At 40.9% G+C, this 20,399-nt stretch overlaps 1 protein-coding gene across 3 annotated transcripts in view; it reads right to left on the reverse strand.

The window, feature by feature from the left end:
• ASAH1 (N-acylsphingosine amidohydrolase 1) overlaps positions 1-20,399 on the reverse strand; it is a 31,534-nt gene that overhangs the window by 6,559 nt on the left and 4,576 nt on the right. The window contains exons 1-7 of one of the 3 annotated variants that reach the window (XM_010592516.3): positions 13,698-15,160; positions 12,863-12,909; positions 8,810-8,900; positions 8,325-8,411; positions 5,100-5,178; positions 1,582-1,656; positions 546-591 (exon numbers count right to left, since the gene is read on the reverse strand). In XM_010592516.3, coding sequence (XP_010590818.3) covers positions 546-591; positions 1,582-1,656; positions 5,100-5,178; positions 8,325-8,411; positions 8,810-8,900; positions 12,863-12,909; positions 13,698-13,715 — 443 coding nt within the window. In that variant the 5' untranslated portion in view covers positions 13,716-15,160. Of the gene's footprint in view, positions 1-545; positions 592-1,581; positions 1,657-5,099; positions 5,179-8,324; positions 8,412-8,809; positions 8,901-12,862; positions 12,910-13,697; positions 15,161-20,399 lie in introns of those variants that run through there. The other 2 variants (XM_064272904.1, XM_064272905.1) reach the window with 2 other exon arrangements.

Consider the following 20,399-nt stretch of genomic DNA (forward strand, 5'->3'; position numbering starts at 1 on the left):
CTTTATCTACCTAATTGCTAGTGATCAATCCTGGCAAGAACTTTGTAATATGGTAGTTTTCTCTCCAATTTTTTAGACACTAAAATTGAGGTTTGGAGACATTACATAATTCTCCTAATATCATACGATTCTGACTCATAGCAGCCTATAGGACAGGCAGAACTGTCCCATAGGGTTTCCAAGGAGTGGCTGGTGGATTCGAGCTGCTGGACTTTCAGTTAGCAGCCAAGCTCTTAACCACTGTGCCATCAGGGCTCCAGAAAGGCCAAGAGGGCGCATGAAATACAATGCTACTCTCCCTTGTAAGCAGTCAACAAGACATGCATCTAGGACCTTCAAGCATGCTCAAGATCTCTGGTCACTAAGTAGAATTTCTCAAGTCACAAACTCTCAAACAACCGAGGGATAAGTGTGCCTATCTTGCCTCAAAACTAAGGAATGCAGTGTCTTGACTTATGGCCATATTGGGCACGTGACTTGAGACTGACTTGTCATCCATATCATCTACTCTTTTCACAGACTGACAGACACTGCTCTTTACTCACCCAAGAAAGACTCCAAAATCCATGTTTCTACCATGTAGTAGGTGACCTATTGAAGACAAGTGGAAGAGACATGTAACAGTTAACACTGTTGATTCTAAATCAGAGCTGGACACTTAAGTTTGCTTCCTCTATATCCACAACTATTCAATCTACCCATAAGAATTAAGCAGCATCCTGGTATCATAAGCCTTGCTAACAAACTCATCAGCGCCCTCCTTTCTCTAAATCAAACTCTTGTCACTGTCACACCTGCCAGATTGCTCCAACAAAACCTGGGCGCAGCAGGGTTCCAGGTAAGGTCAGCATGTGGGAAAAGGATCAACAGTCATCCTGTGGAGCACTATGGCATGGTTCTACCAAAACATAGATATTTTAACCTCAACTATTATGACTTACCAATGTGTTTCCCTTCAGGAATGTCACCTACAGACAGATACTCCCTGGGTTAGATATGTACCATACCCATTGGCACTGAGCTGATTCCAACTCATAGCAACCCTATAGGCAGACTTTATACCCAGAGTATAGGCCAAGGAACAGGGTGAATCAAAGTAAATCATACTCTGGGCACCTTCCAGGGAAAAATAGCAGAAAGTGATGCCAGTAGACACAGGGCCACATATCCTTTGGCTGGGTAATGACGAGAGAATGGTTGTCCTGGGCTTCCAGGAAAGACTGGGACCATTATGCATCTGAAGATAATGAAGTAGCTCCTGAGAGTATGAACATCAAATCTTGTAGAGAGCACGAACAGACTCTGAGGAATGGTGAGGACGTTAATTCTCCCCAAGACTATTCCAGAGCCCTCTGCATGCCAGCATTAAACTCTAAGCATTATAAAAAGTGAACGTAAATTAAGGATAGTTTTCAATCCACTTATAAAAATTTAACAAGGGATGCAAAATTGCAGGCCACATAAACAGAATTTACATAGCAAGCCTGGGTTTTTAAAAAAGTTCCAACTGCATTTATTTAGAAGACTTTTTTTCACTTGCTACTTTGAACTGCCCACCCTCCTTCCTCAGCACACATTTACCTTCTTTGTCTTCTGTTATTATTGAAGTACAAAGGGTAAAAAGTTCATAGAAAATATTGAATGAAATAATCTCGCCTGTGGGAAAAGAAAGGAAATTTTCTCGTTAATATACAGAACCATGACGATATAAAAACATTATTTTTTAAAGTTAGAGTACAAACAGTTAAGGTGTCCGGCTGCTAACTGAAAGGTTGGCAGTTAAAATCCACCCAGGGGCATGCCAAAAGAAAGGCCTGGAGATCTACTTCTGAGAAATCACCCACTGAAAACTCTATGGGGCAGATCTACTCTGACACCATAGGGTCGCCCTGAGTCAGAAGCCACTGGACGGCACTTGGTATTGTCTCTGCATGAGTGTGTGCTTTGACGTATGTAAAAGACCGCAGGCCAGTCTGAGCGTGCCTGAGCACCTGGCTGGGTGCTGGTTCTTCACCAGCCTGTGCCCTCTCTATACTGAGGATAAACCAAGTCTACAAGGGGCAGCTGCTGGACAAGCTGAACACCTGGGGAAGCTGAGGCTGGGCTACAACAAAGTATCCCAATCAGTGGTTAAGAGCTTGGCTGCTCACCAAGAGGTCAGCAGTTTGAATCCACCACCTGCTCCCTGGAAACCCCATGCGGCAGTTCTACCGTGTCCTGTAGGGTCACTACGAGTCAGAATCGACTCAACTGCAATGTTTTTTTTTTTTTTTTTAACTGGATGCTTCATTTTAATTTTCTTTGGGCAGCTCATGCATGATAATTTAATGCAGCTCGGATGTACGCTGAAAACGTTGAGCATATTTTTGCCCAGACTCCTAGTGTGACTGAAGTTTCTAAGGAGAGGAAGGAGACGTAAACTATTAATTAAAAACATGAATGCAGAAGTGCCAAAAAATCCATTAGGACATTTTATTTTGAAAATATTTTTCCAAAACGGAATAATACCATCTAGTATTTAACTCAAAGGTATACAGGCACTTTATCTTGGTCCCATTTAATGCCAACATGGTAGGCTTCACATGGTCTTCTCGCCGCCAACCTGGGGTTCATTTTATTGATTTCCATTTTGGTGATGCACTGCTTATTTTTTTCCATCGTGAATCATCTGTTAATCTTTTTTTTAATAGTTTATTTTTGGTGGCCATATACACAACCAAATATACACCCATTGACAATTTCTACAGAACAGCTCAGTAACACCGGCTGCATACTGCACACTGTCGCCCTGCTCATTTTCTTAATCAATTTTTCTATTGAGATATTTATAGTTGGTATTGATCTGCTGGGGTTCTTTACACAATAAAGCAACTAAAGATTTATTTATCATATAGGCTATACATATATATATTTCCAGTATGTTTTTTTTTAATTAAAAAAAAAGAATAATAAACTAACTGCTTTTGTGGATGAATACTACTGATTTTCAGAAATTCTCGAACATCTCTCCATCCTTGTGGCTTGAAAATAAAACTTCTGAGGTGGTGGAACAAATCTTTTTCTTTAAATTAAAAGTAAATGCTATTTTTGTGGGCTACATGATTGGAAACTAACTTTGAAAAATAGTTTCCAAAAACATCACTACTTAAGAATAGCTTAATGAACGACATGGAAAGCCTCCTCCCTGGAAATAGAAAACACAGAAATCAATGACCTAAATAAACAGAGAAACAAACCATATTCATGGATTAGAAAACCCTATTATTAAGATATTGTATCTCCTCAAATTTAACTATCGATTATAATCCCATTCAAAATATCAGCAGGCTTTTTTGTCAAAGTTGATAGGCTGATCCACCTGGAATAGCCAAGAAAATTCTGAAGAAAAAGAAAGTTGGAAGATTTACACTACCTAATTGCAAGACTTAACAATAAAGCGTTAGTAACTGAGGGAGTGTGGTATTGGTATGTAGAAAGACAAATGGATAAGTTAAACTTAATGGGAAGTCCCAACACAGAACCAGATATATATGGTCATCTGATTTATAACAAAGGCACCATGCACTTTACTGAGGAAAGGATAGTCTTTGCATAAATGGGACTGATCAATTGGATATTCCATACGGAAGAAAAAAAATTGAACCTTGATCCTTAATTCATACCATACACAAAAATTAATTCACAATAGGTCATAGGCCTAAATGGAAAAAATAAACATAAAACATGTAGAATATATAAGAATATTTTGATAAACTTGGGGTAGGCAAAGATTTCTTAAATAGACAAAAAGCATTAACTGCAAAAGAGAAGATTGAGAAACTGGACTTCATTAAAATTAACAATCTCTGTTCACCAAAAGATACCTGTAAAAGAATAAAAACACAAGCCATAGACTGAAAGAAGATATTCACAATACATATACCTAACAAAGCATTTGTATCCAGAATATATAAAGAACTCTTTTAAAAAATGGGCAAAACATGGTAACAAGCATTTTACCCACACACCTTCCTGGAAGGAAGGAAGGAGGGAGGGGAAGAGAGAGGGAAGGAAGGGAGGGAGGAAGGAAGGAACCAATAAGGTGTTCAGTCACATTAGTTATCAGGGAAATGCAAATTAAAACTATAATGGGATACTATGACACACCCAACAATATGGCAGAAATAAAGACTGACCTTATCAAACGGGGAAGTATCAAGTAGTGAAAACAGAAACTCTCCTTCTATACTGATACAACCACTCTGGAAAACTCTCAGACAGGATCTACCATGCTACACGTTCATCTATAACCTAATAGTTCCATTCCCTGGTATACATCCAAGAGAAATGAGTGAATATTTCATTAAAAGGCTTGCAGAAGAATGTTCACACCTACTTCATTCATAATATTCAAAATCTGTAAACAACCCAAATATCCACCCATAGCTAAATGAGGAAGTTGTAGTATTTTCAAAAGATAGCGTACTACCTATCATGATAAACACAAGAAACCAGACTAGAGTCCATACTGTGTGGCTCTAGTCATGAGACTGGCCTCAAAGAGAGGCCAAACTAATTCATGGTGAAGCCAGAATAGTGGTCACCCGGTCTAAGGAAGTGTATTATTTGCGAAGGGGCATGGTGCTAGAATTTTCTTTATCTTGAGATGAGTTGCGCTTACACGCACGTAAAGGCAGCCTGCAGGTTATGAATGAGATCCGTTCCTAAGTGTGCCTTTAAGTTGAATTTGTAGGGAAGTTGGAACGGGTGCCCGTGGCTCTTATTTAGCCTTACTTTGGTGCCAGAAAAGGCTCGAAGCCTTTTCAGTGATTTAAAAGCTGCAACTGCAGCCAAGTGAAGATGAGGGTGATGAAGAACTTGCTTTCAGGAGGGGCTGGTTCACTCATTTCAAAGTGAGGGCAAATTTACAGAACGTGAAAGGGCAGGTAGGAGCCGCGAGTTGTCCGTAAGTTGGATGTTGGTAACCTGTGGTAAGCCTGTATTTGTGAAACTCCATCTAGCTATGTACTAAAGATCTTAACTACATGTATATCACACCTCAATAAAAACATTTTAAAACGTTTTATTAAATATTTCAAGGGCTGCCAAGTAAACTTTACCTAAAGGTATTTCAGTAACAGCTGCGATTCCTTTCAATTCCTCTTCATAAGGGCTAGGAAGGTTGCCAAGCAGACCAGGCTGAAAAATAAATTACCCATCATTCAACCGCATGCTTTGAGATCTGGTTGTTTCACGTGTGACTCAGGCCATAGATTGCTACCATAACAGGTGGTGATAAGATGTCATTTTAAACATTTTTACATCATGTATTTCTTTAAGATTCCATATAATACTCAGTATTGGGCTCTCGATTCTTAAACTCCTCCTGCTCTTGTTTCCTGAAGCTCATCTGGTCTCGGGCATTACATGATACAAAGGCCTGTGACTATCAGATGGCTTCTTCTTGCCCTTGCATTTCCCCAGAATGAGAGGAGACTGCATAATTCCACCTGGGTGACCGAACACAAGAACGTCACAACGGCAGCACTCCTCACCCTCATCTCTCTGCTCCAGCGCACCACTGCACCTGCGTGGTGAAGATGCAATCTACCCGTGGACATTGCATCTCATTTCTACTTCCCACTCAGCCTACTCCATGCTCAGCCTCTGCTATTCTACTCATCCACAAAACCTTCTGTCACGGCTCGTGGCTGGTCTTGGGCTAATAAGCTGTAGCTGGATTCTGTAGGCCAACAGTGGACACATTAGTAAATGTAATGGTGGACATCATCAACTCAGCTACTTTCACTGACAATGAGATCCCAGTTTAATTAAGCTCACTGCCTCTTGGTGAGATAATATGAGTAAAATGCAGAAGTCCATTTTCGCCAATTTAGTATTTATACATAGCTTGACCTAAGTCAATGTACTGAATGGCGAGACTCGTGACATACTTTGGACATGTTGTCAGGAGGGATCAGTCCCTGGAGAAGGTCACCATGCTTGGTAAGGTAGAGGGTCAGGGAAGAAGAGGAAAAGCCTCAACAAGATGGACTGACACAGTGGTTACAGCAATGGGCTCGAACGTAACAACGATTGTGAAGATGGTGCACGATTGGGCATTGTTTCCTTCTGTGGGACACAGGGTCGCTATGAGTCGAAACTGACTTGATGGCACCTAACAACAACAAGAAGTCAACGTATGATTTTTTTTCCCCCTAGGATTTCAAAGCATTGCTGAAGTGGAATATTCTGGCCAATATAACAAATAAAAATAACTTACTGAACATATATTGAATATGTCATTTAATTCTCACAACTGCTATACGGAGTACGTATTATTAGTAAATATTATTCTCTCTAATGAGAAAACTGAAGTTTTAGATGTTGAGAAACTTGCCCAAGGACACACAGCAAATACGTGACTGATCCAGCCTTAAAACCCAATTTTGCCTGATTCTAAAGCTGGGGTACCGAGATGCTTTGCAACACTGCCCTCCAGAGAGGCAGTAGGAGAAAAGGGGAAATTAGGACACAGGGGAAGTGGGGCATTTTCCTCTTCTGTTCCTGTCCACATTTCCATTTTGGAAAAGTCTGGTTAGCATGAACACACACCACAGCCTCAGGCAAAGGTTCTGGGAACACAAATACAGGGTAACAGGCTTGGTTCCTGTCTCTTAGGGAGGATGAACCCACAAGGGCACCCAGCAGCCTGAGCCAAAAGGACCCTCCAGAGTAATGATTCTTGGCCAGGGGTGATTCTGGCCCCCAAGGGACATTTGGCAGTGTCTAGGGACAATTCTGGCTCTCGTAACAGAGGGAGTGCTCTTGGCATCTGGTGGACAGAGGCCAGGGATGCTGCTGAACACTCCACAATGCATAGGACAGCCCCCACGACAAAGAATTATCTGGTCCAAAGTGTCACTAGTGCCTGAGGTTAATAAATCTACCCTACCTGGGTCCTTGTGCACTTCCCCCCCAGTCTTCTGCACCCTGCAGGACAATGAGGACCCCAGAACAAAGGCTAAAAGAGGGGCCCTAATGGAGCCTGTCATGGATTGAATTATAAAAAACCAAAAAACCAAAGCCAGTACCATCAAGTCAGTTCCAACTCATAGCTACCCTATAGGACAGAGTAGAACTGCCCCATAGAGTTTCCAAGGAGCGCCTGGAGGATTATGAACTGCCAACCCTTTGGTTAGCAGCCGTAGCACTTAACCACTACGCCACCAGGGTTTCCGGATTGAATTATATCCACCCAAAAATGTGTGTTTCAATTTGGCTGGGCCATGATTCCTGGTATTGTGTGATTTCCTTATACGTTGTAAATCCTGCCTCTATGATGTTAATGAGGGAGGATGGGTGGCAGCTGTGTTAATGAGGCAGGCCTCAACCTACAAGATTGGATTGGGTCTTGAGGCAATCTCTTGAGATATAAAAGAGAGAAGTGAGCAGAGAGACGGGGACCTCATACCACCAAGAAAGCAGTACCTGGAGCAGAACATGTCCTTTGGACCTGGGGCCCCTGCACAGAGAAGCTCCTAGTCTGGGGGAAGATTGATGAGAAGGCCGACAGAGAAAAGCTTCTCCTGGAGCTGACACCCTGAATTTGGACTTTAAGCCTACTTTACTGTGAGATAATAAACTTCACTTTTTCAAAGCCATCCACCTGTACTTCTGTTATAGTAGCACTAGATGACTAAGGCAGGGCCTTAGGGGGCAGGCCTTAGGTGTTCCATTGATTCCACCTAAATAAAAAAGGGCCTGAGAAACTGAGTCTTCCTGTGTGACCAGGACGACCATGAGATGGTTTGGAGAAGGCACAGCCTTAATAAGCAACACAACCTGAGTTTGCAGAGTTATGCTGCTGAGGGACTCTACAGTAACGGTCTGGGGTAGACGTGTCATTTGCTCATGTCTAGAAAAAATCTCTGGGGGTCCTGGAATACTCAGGCAAAGTACTTCAGGGAAAAAAAGTTTTTTAATAGTGAACTTGCAAACCTAAGTATACAGAAAGGGCATACACTCAAGAAAAAATATGTGTATTTGCCTATTTCTCTGCAAAACAGTCCATACTTTTAGAAAAGTTTTGTTCAAGTTAAATATTAAAAAGCAGTCAGTCAACTGCCAAGATTTTCCATGTTACTCTGTGCCCTGTTATTCTAATATTAACCAGGCCCTGGAACTTCAAGCCCCTCTGACATCTTGAAGTGGTCTAGAAATTTGTACAAGCGCCTAGAAGAGGTCATCGAACAAGATCAGAACAATACCAGAGCCTCTTCTAAATTCTGTGTGTGTACGTATATGTGTATGTGTTTAAAATTTATCGTAGGAATATCTCTTACCAATTTTTCATCCACTATCTGTATAACTTTTCCGCTCGGCACAAACGCATTTACTAAATCTTTCACAGAATTCACTATAATCCTTAGCTGAAAAATAAATAAAACAATAAGAGATATAAATACGTGTTGACATTTAAGACTAGTATTAATATAATGAAGGCAGATATAGGCCTTTTGATTTATCCATACATTGCCAAGTCAAATACAGATGGAAAATATTTTCACAATGCAATCTAATTTTGGTTTTAAAATACTTTATTATTTAGATGAAGGAAGATGACACAGAGGTAAAGAAACACTGGCAAAAACCACTAAAGGAGCAAGAAGCTATAGGAAGACAGCTTTTCCTCTACTATCGCTTATTACAAACGGCAGAAAAGTACTGAAAGCACATTCTTAAAATACCTGGTGGGCAATTTCATGATGTGTTCTTTCCGGGATATGATTATATGGAGTAACAGGAGAAAGGGAAGACTTAAGCTTACCGCTGGTGCCTTGTCAGCCATCAGCTCGTGCCATCTTTTGTACGGTGGTAAATCCAGATTTATGGTGTACCAAGGAACTGGACCCCGATAACTGGAAATGGGAAGTGTATCATTTTGAAATGTTGAAAACGAGCCTCCCCGCCCTCCCCCCCGCCCCCCGCAGGATGGGTAGATAGTGTTTTCTAGATGGATACGTTAGAGACAAGTTCTTAATAATAAAACAGGAGTTGGTTCCTGAAACCAACATTTGCAAAGACAGTTCATTTTTCATCTGGTGTTTCTGCCCTAGGTTCACAGACAAGCATAGGCAGGCTCAGAAACCTTGGAAAGGAGTATACATTCTGGAAGGTGAAGGTGAACCGGTGAAATGTGAGACAACCAATTGTGACTTAATAGCTATGGCCTCGATCTCACTGCTGGAAAACGCCTGCCTTTTTTTTTTTTTCCTCCTAAATCTCTGCAGCAGAATATCGTCCAGTACAGTGCTGGAGGACGAGCCCCCTTGGTGGGAAGGCACTCGAAATACACAGTGGCCGTAACAGTGGACTTGAGCGTGCCAACTACTGTGAAGATGGCTTCGGAACAGGTCACCGTGAGTCAGAGCCAACTCAAGGGAACCAACGACAAACCTCTGCAAAGCTTTAGTCTGGGCTCTGGACCCTTCTCCAGTCGGCCTTCCAGCTTCAGAATTTCTTCTCAGACCCTCTGATACCATTGCCAAATCACTGATTCCAGCGTTGTCATCGAGAAGCCTTTTAAGCCCCCAGAGCGCCTCCGTGTTTTCGTTTCCCATGACTGGCTTTCAGAACCTTCACAATTCACACAGCCATCCCCATCTTCCCTCCTATACTTCTTCTCTTTTCAGACTTTGGTATTGAGTTCAAACTCCAGCACTAACTGCCATAACCCATCCCCCACCCTCTTCCTCTTAAATTTACATACAGCCACTTCTACTACGAGGACAGAGGAATGTCACTCCCTTATCAGTAGAGCAGGACCATATTCCTGGTCGATGAACTCTACAAGTATTCTCTGTAGCTCCGAAACATCATCTCCTGATACTTGTTACCAAACAGGGCGTGCCACGCAGTCAGCGCTTTATCAGCATAAAACTATGCCTAAGACGAGCCAGCGTTTGTGCCATTATTGCTCGGCCCAAAGGATCATAAAGCACACTCTGGTGTTTGTTACAACATTTCCAGGCTCTCAGACGAAAATGGTACACAAACATACGTCTACAGTAGGAATGGGTTATCTCCCAACTTGAGTCTTGAATGACGATTCTTATTTATACTTGTTTTATCATGAGTAATTACTTGATTCTCTAATGTTGCTGAGCTTGATGCTCCCTTGCTGTGTGTATAAAGTTTTATAAAAATGTTACCTAGTGGCCACTCACCTTGTGACTCAGGTAGAAAAGGGATGCACACTCAAATTTAGAAATCTAAGTTTAAATGAAATCCCAATGGATGAATTTTGTTCTTCTCAAAACACTTTCAAGTTCCCATTTCTTTAGTAGCTGATATCCACATTAAAAATTATAATGTTTAAATCCGAAAATAAAGCTTTTCATTGGAATAAATTCATGCAGTTTCTGACTGACCACAACTTCACATGTAAAATTACTGTCTTATTAGAGGCGGGTGCTCCCCCGGCAGGCGTTTGGATTCCTGTGTTTGGTAACAATGACTAATTAGTACTCACTGGTGCTATGCATGCGGGGCACAGTCATAAAATATGTGTTCTCCTGTGAATTCCAATCAGTGGCTCCTCCCAACATCTAACAAAACTCAAACCACGCCCCGTTCCTCCCCGAAACCATGGATTCTTTTCCAGTGGAGAGGCTCAGATAGGCTCAAGGATTCCAAAAAGGAAATGAACTCATTACAGAGGGGATTTCACTTAAGTGAGGATGGGAGACTCCAGACTACAGTAAAACCTCCACTGATCAGAATTCTTTGAGGAAACTGGTTAATTGGATTAAGAAAACTATACTAAGAACTAAAGGTTAACCCTAATCCCACATCTTAACTCTCATTAAGTAATTTTCTAAAATATCTTAGTATTTAACATCTGCACCTCAATTTCTCATGGAAATAAGGGCATCAGCCTTATGGGAATAGTGAGGATTACATAAGATATGCAAGACACTCAGCAGCACAGGCAATCGGGAGTCATTACCATGGTCTACTTTCCTACTGGAAACCCTAGTGGGGTTCCAGGTCGGCAGTTCGAATCCACCAGACACTCCTTGGAAACCGTTTAGGGCCATTCTATAGGGTTGCTATGAGTCAGAATCAACTTGACGGCAGTGAGTTTTTTTTTCCTACTTTGCTACAAACAAGTATAAATGAATAATTTCTGAGAGTTAACATTTGTTGTGATCAGGTCAGCATAATGTTAAACACTGACTGAACCCACGGGGCACCCAGGTGGCTTGGAAACTAGTCCAAGTGATGTAATATACACATAGACAAATAAGATGGCAGGTTCTAAGCACCCAGTGAGCAGCAGAAAAGAAATGCTAATGGGGTTCAGATGGCTACAGGGGAGATCTGCTGTCAGTCCTTTGATCTGCAGCATTGATCTCACTGGTCAGGCTGGATAAGCAGGTACATCACTCTTTTTTTTTTTTTTTTTCACTCTTCCCTCAAGTTCCCCATACATCCCTCCAGAACCTAGGTGCTTGATTGAAAAGGATGACCCCTCAGGTACAGAAGTTTTGTTTTTCATTCAAAGGGATATGAGTACTACGTTTCTCTACCAGATCTCAAGGTCCATTTGTTGTTCGGAGGATTGCAGCAGATATTAGGATTTTAGTGTAGGAAAGAAGGCTAGAAAAGGAATCCAGCAGAAATATCAAGTGAAAAATAAATTATACATATACACACACGTATGTATAAATGTGTACATGTGTGTACAAAAACCCATTGCCATCGAGTTGATTCTGACTCCTAGCGACCCTATAGGACAGAACAGAATTGCCCCAAACGGTTTCCAAGGCTGTAATCTTTATGGAAGCAGAATGCCACATTTTTCTCCGGTGGAGCAGCTGGTGGATTTGGTTAGCAACCGAGGGTTTAACCACTGCACCACCAGGGCTCCTTCCCATGTGTATATATGTGTGTGTACATGCATGCACACACACAGTCACACACTCAGACATACATACACACAGCAATGTAAAGCTAGTTAAATGTCTAAGGAAGGCTTCCAGAGCAATCGATTCAGCAGACACACACCAGGCGTACATGAAAGGCAGCAGAGGAAAGACCTTAAACATGGAAGGTGCTCATTAAATGTTCAACGAGCTGGCGCAGCGAGACCAGCCAAAAGACCAAATCAATGAGGCTCTGAAACCCAGACCAAGATGGCGCTAGTGGAAGACCGGGAGAGAGCAAGCCATTATAGAGAGGGTGGCAATAATGCTGAGGCCGATCACCTCTAAATTAATTCCTGCCAAATATCAGCCTCTTTGTACATAAAGGTCAGTAAACCGAAAGAATTCAATTATTCAGTTTCTCTCTATCTGGGATTTAGAATCCATTATTCAGATAATAGCACAATAGATGTAATTCGGAATGTTATAAAGAATGAAGACGTCAGCTGATGCTACTGGTTAACGTCCTACTCTGCCTTCTCCAACATCCAAGAAGGCCACTTTTTTTTTTTCCATGTATTTTTTAAAAAATTGTTATAAAATGTATATAACACAACGTTTGCCAATTCAATGTTTCTTACATGTAAAATTCAGTGACACCAATTACATTGATCACGGTGCGCAAAGGGAAGAGCAAGGGGAAAAAAACCTTCCCCCTCTTTCTCTATGATTTTGGTAACAATGGACATTTTAATGATGGGTATTTTCATATTTGTCTAGGGTCTTCACCAAAGGCATAATACACAAGCCTGAGGAAACAAATATTTTGTCTCGGGATAGAAGACATGATTTAAGTTTTTATTCATACCATTATTTTTATGAAAGAGATCATTAGATAGGGAAAAATCTCCACAAAGGTCAAAGTGAGTTCTGAACATCTGATGTTTACTCACGTTGGTCCGGAAGGGGGATAGGTTGATTTTCTGCAGTCTTCTGTCCACTATTTAAAATATAAAGAAAATTAAAAGTTTCAGTATATAACAAATGTTTGCTAACTGAATAATCTGTATTAAAAAAGTTATACTTTGTGAAGACAAAATCAAATATGATTTTGCCTTTTTAGACTATTTCGATACCCCTTAAGACAAGAGCCTTTTCCTCTCACAAAAACTTGTAAAAATCCCAAACCATTAACTGCATTTTTAGTCTCATTTCAATTTGCGCAAGTACCAAAAAATGAAACAACAAACAAAAACCCACTGAACCCACTGCTGTTGAGTCGATTCCGACTCATGTCGACCCCAAGTGCCAGGTGTTATAATTTGGCTCTTATATTGCAAATATATTGAGTAAAAAGAAAATGTGAGAAAGTAGATGGACAACATTTATGTTGAGTTGATTTATCACTCTAAGTTTATCACTACTTTATGTTGTTGTTGTTAGGTGCCCTCGAGTTGGTTCTGATGCATAGTGACCCTACAGGACAGAGCACAACTACCCATAGGGTTTCGAAGGAGAAGCTGGTGGATTTGAACTGCTGACCTTTTAGTCAGCAGCCATAGCTCTTGGCCACCGCACCACCAGGGCTCCCATTACTTTATTGGATGTGGTGTTATTTGAATTTATGAGCCAAGTCTACTGCAATCTGCCCTGGGATTTGCATCCCAAACCAGATTTTCATGGCACACTGAGCAGGCCCCTTCACAATCTGCTCATAAATTACCATCCCAGCCTCATCTCCTGCCACTCCTCCTGATAATATAGCCACACAAATTAAAGCTCTCTCACCCAGGGAATAGCGTGCATTGTTCCTCTTTGTCTCCTGGCAAACGTTTGGTTATCTTCTAAGACCCAGTTCAAATACTGTCTTCTTTGTGAAGTCTTCACCTTCCTCCTACATAAAAATAGCCAGGCCCTCCTCTACACTCCCACAGCATTTGTATATATCTCCATATTTCCGACACTGCATTATAATTATTTCTGTCTCTCTGTTCTCCTTGAGTTAAAGACCAGTCCCCAACATACAGGCCATTGCCTAAGACAATGAATGAATGAGACTGTCTTGGGGAGCATTGTTCAAGCTTAGTAGCAAAATAGAATTTGTTCCTAACATAAAATCATCAAAGTTACACAGACTGTATGATTTTTTTATGACTAGTTCAAGATAGTAACTGTGTCTATCTCTCCTCCACTGGAGACTCAGGACTGTAGAACTTTTTTTTAAAAAAAAGTAAAAATGCACAAGAGGTAGGGTATGGAAGGAAACTACTGGAACTGTAGTTTGAGCTTAGAAAATACATCTGTTGCTAATTTGTGTGAGGATGGATTTCACATTTTGCTTTAACTTTTAATAACATGGCAAGTATATGAAGTAACTTGACATTACTTCTGATTCAAACATTGTCATCAAAACGACTTTACCACAGTGTAAGTTTTACGTATAAGCTCTGTTTTGGGAGCAGCAATTACTCTGGGATTAGAATAATAAGGATGTAAGGAGAGTTAAATTGAGGGTCCTGTAAACAGATGTGAAAAACGACAGGTTGAAGCCCTACTAGAAACTTAATCTCCCTCTTAGAAAACAAGGGCAGCATACACGTTGCACAGCAACCAAATATCTAGCCTGTAGGATTTTGAGTAGAGTCCGAAACAGCAGTGCCCTGCTCAAAGACGGCTGCCAGCCACGATGCTTTGCATGTGTGTCACTCTCCACAGTCCTGCCAATAATCCAATCTCCTGCATCAGGAAGGGCTCACTACACCTCTTCCGAGTCTCCCATTCTAGGGCTTCGACCTGCAATATTTCCCATTCTGGTTACCATTCCAGATCACCCAAATTATAAAAATTTGGGTCTGTTCTGGTTTGCTTCATTCGCCATCACTGAACCAGCTCAAATTGGTTCAAAGCCCTGTTTCAAAGCCAATAGTGTAGCATCTTCTCTCTTCTCTGACCTCTCATAAGGCCCCTGAGATTAAATCAGGCTCACCTGGATAATCCCGAATAATGTCCCCATCTTAGAATCCTTAACTAAATGCCATCTACAAAGTGCCTTTTGCCATAAAGGTAGCATATGCACAAGTTCTGGGATTAGAATATGGGCATGTTTGGCGGGCCACTCTTCAGCCTAGCAGAGAATGCAGGCGAAAAGATATTTTCAAAGATGAAACACCTAAAATCTCAGTAGAGATCAGGAACAACATATCAACATTTTCAATCAGTTTTGATGACAGGGAACACTAACAAGGAGTCCCAAGTAAGCAAAATATTTCCCCCACCCAACCATGAGAAAAAAAAAAATCAATTCGAAACTCCACAAAAAAAAAACCCCAAAAAACCTGTACCACAAAACCGTGACGTAAATATGAAAACAACAACAAAAACCCAAACCCATTCCCATCAAGTCGTTTCCCACTCATAGTGACCCTACAGGGCAGAGGAGAACTGCCCCATAAGGTTTCCAAGGAGAGGCTGCTGGATTCAATCTGCTGACCTTTTGGTTAGCAGTCAAGTTCTTAACTACCGTGCCACCAGGGCTCCATGAAGCAAACTAAAATGTGGCATAATTCTGTAAGTACTTGAGACTATATCTGAATATTCTTTAAGTCCAAGAGGCGCTTTGGCTTTAGAAGACATGTAATCATAGCACAGGGAGTAAAGACCAGCGTTTACAAGTCACACTTCTTTAGCCACTGTTTATGGTTTTCCTTTCTTTACAAGGAAACATAGACAAAGCATGGAAGCCTCAATTACTGTAACAATTATGTCATCAGCTGTGACTAGGCAAGAGTAACAGTGTAGAACTGAAGAAGGGAAGCAAGAAACGAAAGGTAGAGGAGACAAAGATACCCATCAACAGTATTTCTATACAGTAGCAATGAGCAAACTGGAAAAGGAGATGGAGGAAACCACTCCATTTATGACGGCATCAAAAAGAATAAAATACTTAGGAATAAATCTAACCAAGAAAGTGCAAGACTTGCACGATGAAAACTACAAAACACTGTTTAAAGAAATTACGGATTAAAATAAATGGAAAGGCACTCTGTGTTCATGGATCAATAAAACTTAATATTTTTACTCCCCAAATTGATCTACAGATTCAATGCAATTGCTGTCAAAATTCCAGCTGGCTTCTTTGTGGAAAGAGACCAGCTGAGCCTAAAATGCACATGGAAATTCCAGGACATAGAAGAGCCAAAACCATCTTGAAAAAGAAGAACAAAGTTGGAGGACTTACAATTCCCAATTTCAAGACTTACTACAAAGCTACAGTATCAAGCAGTGTGGTACTGGCACAAGGACAGACATATATAGATCAATGGAATAAAATGAAGAGTCCTGAAACAAACCCCATGTGGTCAGAGTAGAGCCACACTCCAGAGGGTTTTCAGTGGCTGATTTTTTTCAGAAGGTGATCGGCAGACCTTTCTTCTAGGTGCCTCTAGATGGACTCCAACCTCAAACCTTTCAGTTAGCAGCTCAGTGTATTAACTGTGCACCACTCAAGGACTCCCTCACATTTCCTATCAACTGCAAATCATATATCTGATAAGTGACTTATATCTAGAATGTAAAAAGGACTTTTTGAATTCAATAATAAAAAGATAAATGACCCAATTTTTTAAAAAAATGGGCAAAAGGGATCTAAATAGTCATTTCTCCAAAGAAGATAAACGTCCAACAGGCACATGAAAAGCTTCTCAGTATCATTAGCCATCAAAACCAGAATAACACTTTGCACCCAAGAGGATATAATAAAAAAGACAGACAGTAACAAATATTGGCTAGGATGTGCAGAAATTAGGACCCTCGTACAATACTGGTGCAGCTGCTTTGGAAAACTGGCAGTTCCTCAAACAGATAAACACAGAGTTACCATGTGATCACTTAGGGGTACTCTACCCAAGAGAAATGAAAACGTATGTCTGCACAAAAACCTGGACGCCAACGTTCACAGAGCGTTAGTCACGATAGCCAAGAAGTGGGAACCACTCAAATGCCCTCCACCTGACGAATGAATCAATAAAATGTGGTATATCCAAACAATGGAATACTAAGCTAAGCAGCAACCAAAAGGAACGAAGTGCTGATACGTGCGACGACATAGATGGACCGTGAAAACATTATCCTACGGAAAAGAAGCTAGTCACAAAAGACCACATACTATGTGATCTCCTTTACATGAAATGTCCAGAATAGGCAAATCTACAGGAACAGAGAGCAGATTAGTGGTTGTCTGGAGCTCCAGAGGGAAACCCTGATAGCCCAGTGCTTAAGAGCTACAGCTGCTAACCGAAAGGTCGGCAGTTCAAATTCACCAGCCACTCCTTGGAAACCGTATGGGGCAGTTCTACTCTGTCCTATAAGGTCGCTGTGAATCAGAATGGACTGGACAGCAACGGGTTTTTGTTTGTTTATTTTAGGGCTATGGGGGAGGGGATGGGGATCTGGGGATGCAAAGTGTGCAGGGTTTGTTGTTGGAGTGACAAAAATCTTCTAAAATCAATTATGGTGATGGTAGGTCAATTCTTTGAATATATATAAAAGTCATGAATTGTACATGTTTAATAGGTAAACTATAGTACGTGAACTATATCTCAATATAGCTGTTAAAAAAAAGGTAGAATGATGAAAGTAAGCTAAATTTTTATTCATCATTGCAGTATGAGATTAGAGAATGCCTAAAGTTGATTAATTCAGACAAATATAAGCCAAACATGTTATAAAAATTCACAAAGATAATGAAGGTAATACAGCCTGGCACCAACCACCAACCGAAACAGGCTGGGCTGCAAACATCTACCATGGAAGTTCAGGTGGGTTTTGGCAGAATCTCACCCCTGAGGACAGAACTACCTGGCCAACTAAGAGCAGAAACAGTCAAAAAGTGGTTGCTTCTAGGAAAGGATCCTGGGGTCGAAGAAATGGGGCAGGGGACTGTTGCTTTTCACCATAACAGCAACAGCAAAAACCCAAACCCACTGCCTTCGAGTTGATTCCAACTCATAGTAACCTTGCAGGGCAGAACAGAGCTGCCCCCACAGGCTCCAAGGATCGGCTGGTGGGTTCGAACTGCCAGCCTTTTAACCACGATGCCACCAGGGACACCCGTCTATCTTACTTCATTTCTTAACCATGTACACTTTGATACGAATTTAAAAACTGCATAGTTTTATTTATATTATGTGGAGAATTTCCAGAGACCAATTCTTTGACATCATTTAAAAATATTCCTTAACTGTTGGGACCTAAAATTATTTAAAAATTAATAAAAGCTGCTGTAATTGGGGAGCCATGATACTTTAAAGTTCACTAGTTCTTTTTTAGTAAATCTGAAAATGGATGCCCCAAAAAGCAGCACCCTAGTTTACAGAAAGTCTTAATTTGCCAATAGGAATTTTCTAAACAGGTCATTTCATAAGGGCAGTTAACCTCAGAAATGCAAGTCTCCCTTCATACTAACTTATTTGCCTACAATTCTTCTAAATATCAGACCTTTTGGTCAGCTTAAAATGTGATCGGATTCACAAAAATCCAACTTGATGCACTTTTACTGAATTTGACTCAACAGCAATGGGCTTATTGGATTTCACGCTGGAAGAAATTTTACAGTCCTATTGTGGATGCGGGAGCCCTGGTGGCACAGTGTTTAAGAGCTCGGCTGCCAACCAAAACGTCAGCAGTTTGAATCTACCAGCTGCTCTTTGGAAACCTTATGGGGCAGTTCTACTCCTGTCCTATAGGGTCACTATGAGTTAGAATCAACTTGACGGCAACAGGTTTGGTTTTTGGTTTGATTGTGGATGGAAGGCTGTTAATGATCAGTATAGAGGCGGTGTCCAGTGCGCCAGTCCAGGGCTTCCCCTGCTCTATCACGCACCTGTAACAATAAAACCAAGGCCTTGAATTACTTCGTAATAGGGAACGATCAACACTTAGTTCAGGGCCTCGAAGTATCCCTAGAATCAAAGTAGTAAATAATGACTCTCGTCCCTCCTCATATCTGCGTGCCTTAGGTTCCAAAGTCAATGCGAAAACCACATTATTAGACGCGTTGCTTACTAGACAACTGTGGGCAAAGTCAAAAGTGCTCTGCCAAGGCTTAGGACAGAATTCAACCTATCATTGTGATAATAACTGCGGGCGTCTGAGATTGCTAAGACATTTACTATGATGATGCTGGCTGCAATAAATAGACGTGAAATCTGCATAGAATCTGGATGCAAGAAGGGTAAATGTGATGGAAAATAGGAAAGGCAGAAGCTATGAGGACCAGGGTATTTCAACTGCTCAGGAGACACTAACATCAAAGCCATTTTAAACAAAAAAGTTTTTAAAAACAAGTTTTGGGGGTAGGGTGGAAAGAGAGCTACCTCCTCGGTCTCAAGGGAAAATTCTGCACGTGAGAATTCTGCCTGGGAAAGACAGGTTCAAAAATCTATTTACAGACCGAGATAAAATTACAATGAGCTCTTTTGTTATTCAAAGTCTCTTAATAGCCCCAAATTTAACCACACATGGTTTTCATAATAGACAACCTTATCTAAGTAAGTAAAAATTTAAACAGATGAAAGTTAAAGATGATCGATGGTATGCAGTATGCTGGGTATACTGCGCTATTCCACCACAGGGGAAAAAATCAAACTTACCAATTTCTCTCTCTCTGTTTTGCTCCCTTCGGCTGGAGGAAATGGTAAAAAATCTCATGTTTTAATATATTTGAAACGCTAGGGAAAAAAATCTTCAAAAGACTTTTCAGGTCAGTGGATTCTCTACTTATTACTGGTTATTTGATAGGAGCTCAAACCTCTTTGAAATTAACCAGTTGTTATGTCCTCCCTACTCACTGAGAAAAACTAATTACAGAGCGACTAGATATAATATCTTTAGAAAAGTACTGTATAACGAGAGTAGACTCTCTACCTTCTCAGCTGTCAACTCCATAATGACGAGAGTGCTTTCCTAGACACTCGATGCCCCACTGCTAACTGCAATGTTAGAGCTAGTCCAGCTCGACATACCTGAGTTCTGCTGAACTGGTGAGGAGCGCAATGAAACGTAAGTTTCTAATAATGTACAAAAAAGTTCAGAAAGCCCTCCTGTGCTTGTCTCATGTCATAGATTCCAAAAAAGTCAATAAAATGTAATTTAAAAAAAGTATATATGAACTTTGCTGATATCCATGAGAAAAGAAGTTGAACTGTACTTATAGCACGAAAGTTTTTAATTTTTTCATTCAGCAACAACTATTTTCTAAGGATGTGTTTTCTAAAATGTTTTCTATGTACAAATTAGCAGAGACACATCTATGGAATAAAGGCACTCCCCTTATGCATGTATCAAGTTCAGGTGAACATGCAGATTTTTTCATTTGTCTTCTGGGCTTTGACGGGATGACACTTTATTAACTGCTTTTATCCAGGAAAAAGGAATGTTAATAAATCCCCCAGGAGGGCAGGGACCCTGTTACATTCCAGCATCCTAACAGGG

The sequence above is a fragment of the Loxodonta africana genome, chromosome 19 (genome assembly GCF_030014295.1).
Source record: "Loxodonta africana isolate mLoxAfr1 chromosome 19, mLoxAfr1.hap2, whole genome shotgun sequence".
NCBI lineage: Eukaryota > Metazoa > Chordata > Mammalia > Proboscidea > Elephantidae > Loxodonta > Loxodonta africana.